Here is a 10,781-nt window from a genome sequence, read left to right on the forward strand (position 1 = left end):
CAATAACAATAATGACAACAACAACAACAACAATTATTATTATTATTATTATTATTATTATTATTATTATTATAAATTAACTCACTTAGAAATTGTGACTTGTTTTATAATACTTTGGATTTTAATGTATTAAACACAAAAAAAATTGAAAGTAGAAAGTTATTAAAATTAAGGCAATAATTAAAAAATCACAAATGTAAAAAATGCTAAATAACATATGTCCTATGTCATTTACAAAATATCTTAAATACAAAAATAAATCATAATACAAAACACTGATTTTTCTTCCTACACAAGTCAAATAGAAAAGTGATTTGTTGATTTATGGATAATTAACAACATCAATCATCAGTCCATCTTTACTGAAAAAAAAAATCGCAATAGTTACAACATGATCATTCTGTTTTGGCAGTGAATATAGCACACAGGCTGTATGAAATATTGATCTGTTGTGTGTAAATTAACATGTTAATGCAGTTAGAGTATAAAACAATGAACAAAGACATTTTTGACAAGACAAGTAGAGACACTGCATCCTACTGCCAGATAAAGGGTTAAAAGTTTTAGAACAATAAACTACCTGGAATATGGCACATCACAGACATTTTTGGTCTTACTGAATAAAAGATAAAATCTGGGCCGTATTCCAATATTTGTTTTTATTCACCCTTGTCCACCAGCTAATTAACGCTCTAGCCTTTTAGCAAGCAAGCCACTTAGGAACCTGGCTACATCCCATAATCTTCACTTCACACACCAGCTGCTCAGAATACTAGACACTCTGTGCTCGTCTGTTAGCAGGCCATTTAGTTAGCATGATGGCACATTTGTTTGCCTGTCTGGCATCAACCCAACCCCTATATTCATTACACCTCAGATTTTTACCTATGCTAATCATGCTAGGTTGCGTGCTAGGATGCTAGCAAGCTGATGCTACTGTAGGAATTGTAGTGGGTAGTTCAGCTACATCGTTCTCAATTGAGTGTGTTATTGTTGAACAATCCTACACTCATCCTCTTATGGTGACTCATGACAGAACATCAGCAAGGACATGTTCACAAAATTACCGTAACATTGTAAAGATGTGTTTGGCATAAACAATTCTGAAATAAAACTCGATTGAGAGTTTCGATTAAAACAACTGAGGTAAGATGAGACAAAAACCAAACCCTATTATGCAACAAGATGAACACGATAAATGAGGAATATTTCACACTCAAAGATAAGGAGATGGCACTGCTGTTTTTAAACACCCATATACACACACAAAGAAATTATGTATAGAAAAAAAATCTAATTACAGTTTTATTATGTGCCATTTGCTAAATATGGGCCGTATTCAGAGCTGAGTTAAAGGAGAACAGTGAGGATTCAGTAGTAAAATTGCGCACATTGGCAGACTTAAATGCTATTCAGAGTTACACCAGAGTTACTCATGAGGGGCGGAGTTTGTCTAAAACAGAGGCGTGTCTCTGTTCTGCGCAGTTCTAAACTTGTACTTTATTAAGTTCAGTGTCATTGTCTGACAGTTTGATGCAACAACAATATGACATTTGGGTTGTAAATACCCTTAAAAAAAACAATGGAATGTCATTTGAGGTCAATATTAAATATAAATATGATATGACACTATGAATTAATTAATCTTTAAAGTGCAAAAAAGTTTTTGCATAGAGGTTGGACATCAGAGACATTGCTTATTTTGAGGACTAACTTTTTATCAATTAAACTATGAATGGCATAAAATGAGCTGTAATCATAAATCCATTATTTTATTAATTTGATAACTCAAAATATTAAATTAAAAGTGTGGTAAAATAGATTATATCATGCACACACATTACGACTTCATGACCTCAATTCAGTATTTCATGGCTTCGTTAAGTTGTGCGCACAAGTAACTGTTGGCACACAACAGAAAAATAAAATGCAAAATAATAGGATATACTGGATCAAGTGCTAAATTATTAGCGTCCAAATGAGGGTGGAAGCCATATTTTTAAGTTAAACCAACTTTGCAGCCTCCTTTACTGCATGGTGTTGACATATGGCAATTAATTTAGGTCCATTTTTTTATATCATACAAAACTACTATTTTCCTATGTGACTGGAAAAAGGGGGGGTTTAACTTTGACATAAGAAAAAAAATGCCATGTCACATGACCAGGAGGAACTGCTTTTTATCAATCACATGGCATGGCGAAGGTCATCATCAGAGGGCTCAATATTTAGGCAAATCTACTTAAAGGGAGGGGGGATGGGAAACTATTTGAGATAAGTTAACGTTTATTTTTTTGTCATTTAAACAAGTTTATATATTCTTAATATTCTGTTAAATGGTAAAATGTGATTGTTGCCATATGACATCAACATGTGATAATGGAACTGTGGTATGTGCAAGCATGGATTGAAACAGGCCTACATAGCAAACAATATACTAGGCTTCTCTAATAGTTTTTTTTTTTTTTCATGTTCAAAGTAAGAAAAAACTGTTGTAATTTTAGACATTTTGCAATTGCACCTTATTTTACGTTTCAACAGAAAGAATTAAGAATTCAAGAGAAAGGATTAAAAAGATACTTCACCGAAAACATGTTTGGATCTAATTTTTGTATGTATTTTGAGTGAGCAAATCCATCCACTTACTTTTTACAACTGTAACTCCTTTCTAGAAGATATACTTTTACATGCTTACTGGGTGGCAAAAAAAACTCTGCAACATATAGTCTAGAAAGTGAAGTAATTAGAATTGTAATCTTATTCATTTTGTGTTTTTTTTTACTTTCCACCATTGCAGTTTCCACAATTTACCAACTCCCCCTGAACTGATTCAAGTAATAAAAATCCATGTTTTTTTTATGTAAAATTAATAAGTCATGCAGTAGAGGGTTATTGTGATAATTGCAATAATCGATGATTCATGCAGAAAAATACTGGACATACTGCATGCCATCTTCTCATTCATATAATATTATATTAGTCTATCTGTTATAATATTTCCCTCCTTAGTCCTAATTTTCTATACATGATTTAAAGGGAAGTGCTTGTCTTTGGCGTCTCTACCCGGGAAAAAGCTGGCAAACTTGGAAGCATGAACAGCACATGTTTGCATTATCTGAATGAAGAGACCAGAAAACAAACTTAAACGCTCTGAAATTCTGAAATAGACTTAAACTCTGAATTCGCATAACTTTCCCCAGCTTAAGCACTGTTGTAACTTTTGTACTTAAGTCATCAACTATGAATAGGATCCTATATATTTTAATATGCTAATACAGAGCTCATATTGTCCATCAGGGACTGCGACGATGTTATATATATTTTTTTTACGTGCCCACGCACATGTCAACACTCATACGGTAACACAGAACTCACATCAGCTGGGGTGTGAATGCACAACCTCCTCTGTACATTCTCTGTCTCTGTACATTTATTCTTTTGTTAGATGAATAGACTGAAGCTATAAGCAAAGCTTATAGCAAAGGGTTCAGCATTATGTAAATTGTACACCTAAATCCTGACAATACCATTTGATTTATGCATAATATACAATATATATCAAAATATACAAATCAAACAGGAACCATATTGTCATCCAAATTTATATATATATATATATATATATATATATATATATATATATATATATATATATATATATATATACGTACAGTATGTGCTGAGGAAAGACATGATTTGGCTTCAAGATGGCCACCACTACTGTTTTTAGCTATGCATATCTCGTGTACTTTTTGACAAATTTTTATAGATAACAGTGTGTCATGCCCTTTGATAAATCACATCTTTTAGTTTGTTTGTAAACAAAGGCAATACAATGGAGTGTGTAACTAGGGAGTTTGCATCTGGTCACATAGTTTGCACAATGCTAATATAAAATGATGTATGTTGGCTGGAGTTGTGCGTGGTCATTTCGTCTCTCATTGGACCAAGTAATACTGTGTGGATACCTCACCTCAAAAATGTATTGTGTGTGTATGTCCGTGTGTTTGTGGAATCATTGTGGTGTGTTGGTCCAGTTTGTAATCCAGTGCTTTTTTTTGTTAGCGTCGTCAATTAGGAAGCGCTGCTCCCTACACATCTTCACTCCATGGTACTTGGGCATGGTCCGGAAATAAAGCGCCCGCCTAAAGAACCCACACTATACACACATACACACACACACACACACACACACACACACACACAGAGAAAGAGTTCTGAGTGCAGCCTTCAAAAGTTTAGAACCCAACCAACGTTCTGTATAATCTGAAGGATGCTACACAATTTGGCCTAATTTATTTAAAAATTCTTTTTGTTATAGAGCTGAACAGTGAAGGTTTTTGGAGGTAATGTCTGTGTGATGACATACTAAATGTGATTATCAGATATAATGTTTCACCCAATGTTCACACCAGAAGTGCATTGCTGAGAAAACAAGGCCAGCCCAGATGTTGTTCATTTTCATTGAGAGTTGGATATGTGGCCATGGGCAAGGTCAAGTCAAGTGAGCAGTGCTTTATGCAAATAAGAAAGTAAACGATGTGATGATGAACACTATGAGTGAGGAACAGTGGGACTCATTTTCCCCTCCTATGAAACAGGCAAATTTTGGGGCTTGGTGGGATGAGTAAATATGCTAAATAAAAGTACATGCTTATGCATTATAGGTGATAATCTACCATCAACCACTGAGTAGATCATCATGATCTACTATCAACCAATCTTGGCATATACAGTGGATGTGAAAAGTCTACACACCCCTGTTAAAATTGTAGCAGGTTTTTGTAATGTGAATAATTTTTAAAAATCAATCGTGCTAGATCATTTTCTACCTTTAATGTGATATAGCAACCAACAAAATTCAAGTGAAAAACAAATAGAAATGATTTAGAGGAAAAAAGGAAAAACTTAAAATAATCTTGTTGTGTAAGTGTGCACACCTTAAAATGGGGAGAATGAACCATTCACATTCAAACTCATGTTCAATAGTTTTTATCATACAGCTGTCATCAATGAAGTGATTCTGATTCACGCCAAATAAAAAAGCTGTTTCTGTAGAATTTTCTTGACATGGTTTCACCTGACTCCTGAAACCATGGTCAGCAAAGAGCTTACAAATCATGTACCGGATCTCTTTTTCAAAAGATATGGATCAGGAGAGGGGTACAAAAGAATTTCTAAAAAAATTAGATGTATCATGAAACACAGTGAAGGCCATCATCAACAAGTGGACAAAATTGGGCACCACAGTGACATTACCAAGAACTGGATGATCCTCCAAAATAGATGAAAGGACAAGGAGAAAACCTGTCAGATAGATTGTCAAGAGATCCTTTTAAAAATTAGGAGCTGCAGGAATATATGGCCAGTACTGGTCAATCCCTGCATGTGAAAATACTCTCTCATGTTCTTCACATCTAGGTTATGGGGTAGGGTGGCTAGACAGAAGCCCTTTCTCCCAAAAAAAAAAACCTCCAAGGCATAATTCTAAAAGAAGTGTTTGTTGCAAAAACAAGACACCTTATCAAAGGCCAAAGGCCACCATACCCACGGTGAAGCATGGTGGTGGCAGCATCATGGTATCGCATTGCACCTCTTCAGTTGGGACTGGGGTTCTATTCAAGATACAGGGAATCATGAATACCTCTAAATGCCAATCTATTTTGGCAAAAAAAAATAAAAAAAATTGCAGACCTCTGTTAGACAGCTAAAGAGTTAGAAAAATTTCACCTTCCAGCATGATAATAACCCGAAGCACAAACCCATATCAACAAAAAAATGGCTTCAGAAGAGGAAGAAGTTTGGCCAGATCTGAATCCTATCAAAAACCTGTGGAATGACTTGAAGAGGACTCTGCAGAGGAGATCCTCTTGCAGTTTGATAGACCCGGAGCATTTTTGCAAGGAAGAGGGGGAATAAAAGAGTTGGTAGACTCTTACCAGAAAAGACTAAGTGTTCTATTACAAGCAAAAGGTGCTTTAACAAACTAATATTTAAGGGGTATGCACACTTATGCAACCAGGTTATTATAAGGGTCCCCCCTAAAGACATTTCTATTTGTTTTTCACTTGAAGTTTGTTGGTTGTATATTACATTAAAGGTAGAAAACGATCTGACATGATTTATCATGACATGTTTTTACATCACAAAAACCTGGAATTTTAACAGAGGTGTATAGGCTTTTTATATCCACTGTACCTTCATCAAAGTTCCATTGAAAATGTAATTTTCAGTAAGATTACAATAAGATGTTAGTCATCAGGAAAATTACATTTTTACATTTAGAAATTCAAAAATTTTACATTGTCCATTTTTACATCTTTTTTTCTTTTTCTCATCCTACTCTAGACCTCCAGTACTTCATCAGGTGTCATCTAGGCTCAGAGTGTAGCTAGCTGGCTAGCAGATCAGATGGCAGGTCCAGAGTACATTTAATATTATCTTCCCTTGTACAAAGATGGGTGGGTTGGGGAAAGGTTCACTAAAAACTGGTTCTGACATTTTCTGAGTAAATTGGCATTGCATTTTGTCATCAGTATCTCGCCTGACTGGATTCTTTCTTTTCCATCAACACTGCCCCTGGGGAAGCACAGCATCATGTTAGTCAATTTTTCTCGCACAATCTTTTATGCAGCTCAGGTTTCTTTGCATGAATGCGTCTTGGTTATCGAAGGTGTTAATCGCTAATGTGCTGTGCAAGTTTGTTATTTGTTCACTGTGTACAGCCAGTGTTCTGAAAAATTGTCATGCCTCTAGAGATGTCCTACAAAAGGTCCCTGCTCATGCATACTTTCCTTCGGCAGGCCATAAATTCATGCTTCTTTATATATCTGAATGCCGAAGGCTTTTTTTCTGATAAGGTCACAGTGATAAAGTAGCACAAAATACTTGCTGTACTTACTGTTTCACAAAATCTGATGTGACCAAACTTAGCAAAGTACAATACAAATATTTCAGGGAAATTATGTTTACTCACAAGTATGTGATTTGCAATCTCTATATTTATGTACTCATGCTTTAAATTATTTATTTTTTTAAAGTAGTAATATCTATTTGCAAAAAATTTATTAACAGTGGCTGTGTTAACTGTGATTCAGAGAAAACTGCACATGTTTGCCATGTACAAACCATGTAAGTCCATTTTAAATCTCAAAATATACATTTCATACCTTATTTTTTAAATTTATACGCTGTGTCTAAATTCTGTTATTAATTTTGTACTATACTATACCCCATGATTTTTTTTTTTTTAATTTTCCTGAAAAATTAAATTTTTGGAGATGCACATTTTTTTGAGTGTGTGATCTGTGCTAATAGACTAAGAGTGAATTAAAAACCTCTTTCCTCACATTATTCACAATACTTCATGGTATCAGTAGTTCATTACAGATACTAAGTGCCAGTGATATTAAATGCCAGTACAAAGACCAGTGAAAAACTATAGGTGGTGGTCACTGTTCAGCTCCACAACACATAGTAAGGATGTTATGAGTCTATGCTCATTGTTGTACATTAATTTCCATATTTCCATATTCCAATTCCATACTGCAGGATGATCATGTGTTTATGGTTATTGGTTATTCTAAACATGCACAAAGAGGTAGCATGATACATTAATGAGGAAAACAGGTCCACTTATCAGGCATTATGTAGAGGCAGCGTACAGAAGCAGTGAGTGATTTAGAGGCAGATGAACAAGCGAGTGTCCTGGTGCAGCTTGAAAGTGACACAAAGACAGAGTGAAAACTACTGTGAAGCATAATTCACAATAGCGAACTATGAGATACTCGGCTGTTATGACAGCATACGTAAGTAGGGGTGGAGGGTTGGGGTATCGGTAATTATCGTAACATATGATGTCACAACAGACATGAATGAGCTTACATTCCAAAACACACAATTTTGTTTGAAACCTATGATAATCGGTGCTATATAGTACAGAAGTGAGCAGAGTATAAATGAAGACATAGAGAAGTATGGATGGCAGCACAGAGAGTTTGGAGTTGTAATGGTAGCTGACAAATCTTCATTTTGGGCTGAGTAGTGAATAGGTAATACTGAAATTACACATATTGGTATTCATACTGCAGACATAACTATAGACTATTGAGAATTTGCACAAGAGTTACACACGAGATAGAGTTTGCTTTAAATAGAGGTGTGGCTCAGTTATATACAATTCTGGCCCTGGACTTAAGCCTATTTCCTTGGGTGATATCAGCGTGAGTGAGAAGCACTATTAACAAACTGCTCAGTCAGTTTATCCTTCACACCATGAGCATGTCACACAAAAGCACACTGAATTAACAAAAACACTGGCATTATTATATTAATTTAACAACAAAAACAAAATAGCTAAATTTGCCACATTTGTGATTTGTAATTATAAGTAGAATTATTCATACTACAAAATATTGTCAAGATACTAGACTTCTGTTAGATTTTTTTTTGAATGCTTGCCATCTTGTCATTCATATATCATTATAGTCTTTTTGATTCATAAACTGTTCCTTGAGTTTACTTTGTTTTTGCTTGTTTATTACATTTGACATCCTAGGAAAAAAAAAAAAACCCTGAACTGCTCCTTTCTCGTTTCTAGTCAAGAAAAATCTAGCAACCATGGAGGACTGAACTACACACTGAATGGATCATTCTGCAAATTGACCTAAGCCACTGCGCACCCTGACTCTGAATATAGGTAACTTTTCCTGCATAACATTTGGACTGAAGCATAACAGTTCTGAGGGGAGGGAATGAGTCAATCTGTCCATGACTGTGGTGTGCCCAAAGGGTACTGATAGTCGGATAACATGGTGGTTTGACTCACAGCAACATGTAGTGGCCAGCTGTTTTGGTATTTTAAGGAAAGATGCATTAACTGCTGAGTGGTCAGCACTTAGCATACATAAAAATAGCATACTATTTAACATAGTAGTATGACCATTTGGGACGCAATCAATGCCAATGTGTCCTTGGTTGAAGGTCTTTTGAAGTAATCTAGTAATTCCAAAACACGCTTACGGAAATTTAGAGAGAAATCCAGAAATCAAACCCGGAGAGGCACATCTTATGCTGCTGCATCCAGAGTAAGAAAGAGTGTGAGAACTGAAAGAAAGCACCAGGTTAGAGAAGTGTGCTTTATTCTGCAGGAGGAAGTCTTGTTGTTGTTGTTTTTTTTACCCAATAATACAGTAATCTAGTCTGCATGATCATCATTCCTCCTCTGTTAGTCTGTCTTTCTCAGATGGCTGTGTCCTCATCTCAGCCTTCTGTGACTTCGCCTCATAAATCTCTCTAGTGTTCGCTCTCCGGAAAAACCCGCACTGAGGAAAGAAAGGGGTTAAATAACATCAACAACGATCAAACACAGAACCACAAACCCAATACGATCATAGATGGAACAGCATTAAGGAGGAAAGTTCAGCTTTCACCTGCCATAGTCTGGAAGGCTCCAGAATCTTCTTAGGAACTAAAGAGTTGCAGGACTCCAAAGAAGCAAACAGTGACACTGAAGCTGTATTCTTTATTAGTGTGTTGCTTTGTTAATATATGTGGGGATGTAACCAAATATGAATACATTATTCATAATTATCAAAAGGAGGTACACTCTTCATTATCAATATATTATTTTAGAAAGCTTGTCAGAAAGGTTCACACGGCATCTGATTAGGACTAGAGGTGTGCATCAGGACTGGGATCCAATGAGAAGTGATCAATCTATCTATCTATCTATCTATCTATCTATCTAAATAGCACCAACTAAATATGTTAGAAAATACTACGGACAGCTTCAAACAAAAATAATAATTAATTGAGCTAGATTTTAAAAAGGGAAAAAAGGCAGTCCAGCACAAATGTCTAGTTGAGACCAATTATGAACTCATGCTGACAGTACTGGTATTTCTACATGTTTTTTCCCCTCATTCTTTTCCAGTGTTTCCATGCTATGGACATAGTAGTAGGGTTCATATTCATTAATACTACTATTACTACTACTACTACTACTACTACTACTGCTGCTGCTAATAATAATAATAGTAATAATAATAATTATAATAATAATAATAATAATAATAATAATTATTATTATAATAATAATAATAATAATAATAATAATAATAATAATAACCTTCTGGTTTAGGCCATGCACACTTCAGGTTTAAATCCAATTACATGTACAAATACAGACATTTGGAACACAATATACAGAGGCATGAAGGAAATGTTCCCTGTTGTCAGTTATGCCAGGCCACCTGTGCCAGCTAGCCAAACCAATGAAAACCACTAGCTCCCAGAAAATTTCCCACTATGGAGCAGTAACTCAAATCAGCTCTGATTGCTCTGGTGAAAATGTGGCTAAAGTTCTTGAATTCCTAAAAAAAAAAAAAAAAAAAAAAAAAAAAACCTCCTGGGATGGAAATGCAAATAATAATATGGTGCTGTCATTGCTCTTTATTAACTCCTAATGAGGTAGATTCGATTCTGGTGCCTCCAATAAATATTCCACATCTCTTCAGTAAACAGCAACCAGTAATCAAGCGTCACTATGACGATATTTAAAAATATATATTTTCTGATTAGTGTACATACCTTCCACAGGAGCACGACAATGAGGGCGAGCAGAAGCACTCCGGATAGAGCAGAGACAATAATGATCCACAGGAGAACTTTATACTCAACCTCATCCTGAATCACAGGAGCCACCTCAACAGTGAACTGGACATATAAAGTGGGGAGGGTTTCAGTTAAACAACTGCTCGTATAAATGTTATGTTCCACGT

The 10,781-nt window shown here is 35.3% G+C and overlaps 1 protein-coding gene across 1 annotated transcript in view; it reads right to left on the reverse strand.

Annotated features, from left to right (window-relative positions):
• Nucleotides 1–99: 99 nt before the first annotated feature.
• The window catches only part of itga3a (integrin, alpha 3a), a 58,083-nt gene continuing 47,401 nt past the window's right edge, over nt 100–10,781 (reverse strand). The window contains exons 24-26 of the mRNA XM_017452722.3: nt 10,591–10,716; nt 9,181–9,323; nt 100–4,159 (exon numbers count right to left, since the gene is read on the reverse strand). Of these exons, the coding sequence (XP_017308211.1) occupies nt 9,213–9,323; nt 10,591–10,716 (237 nt within the window). The 3' untranslated portion in view covers nt 100–4,159; nt 9,181–9,212. The remainder of the gene's footprint in view (nt 4,160–9,180; nt 9,324–10,590; nt 10,717–10,781) is intronic.

This window comes from Ictalurus punctatus, chromosome 2 (genome assembly GCF_001660625.3).
Source record: "Ictalurus punctatus breed USDA103 chromosome 2, Coco_2.0, whole genome shotgun sequence".
NCBI classification, from domain to species: domain Eukaryota; kingdom Metazoa; phylum Chordata; class Actinopteri; order Siluriformes; family Ictaluridae; genus Ictalurus; species Ictalurus punctatus.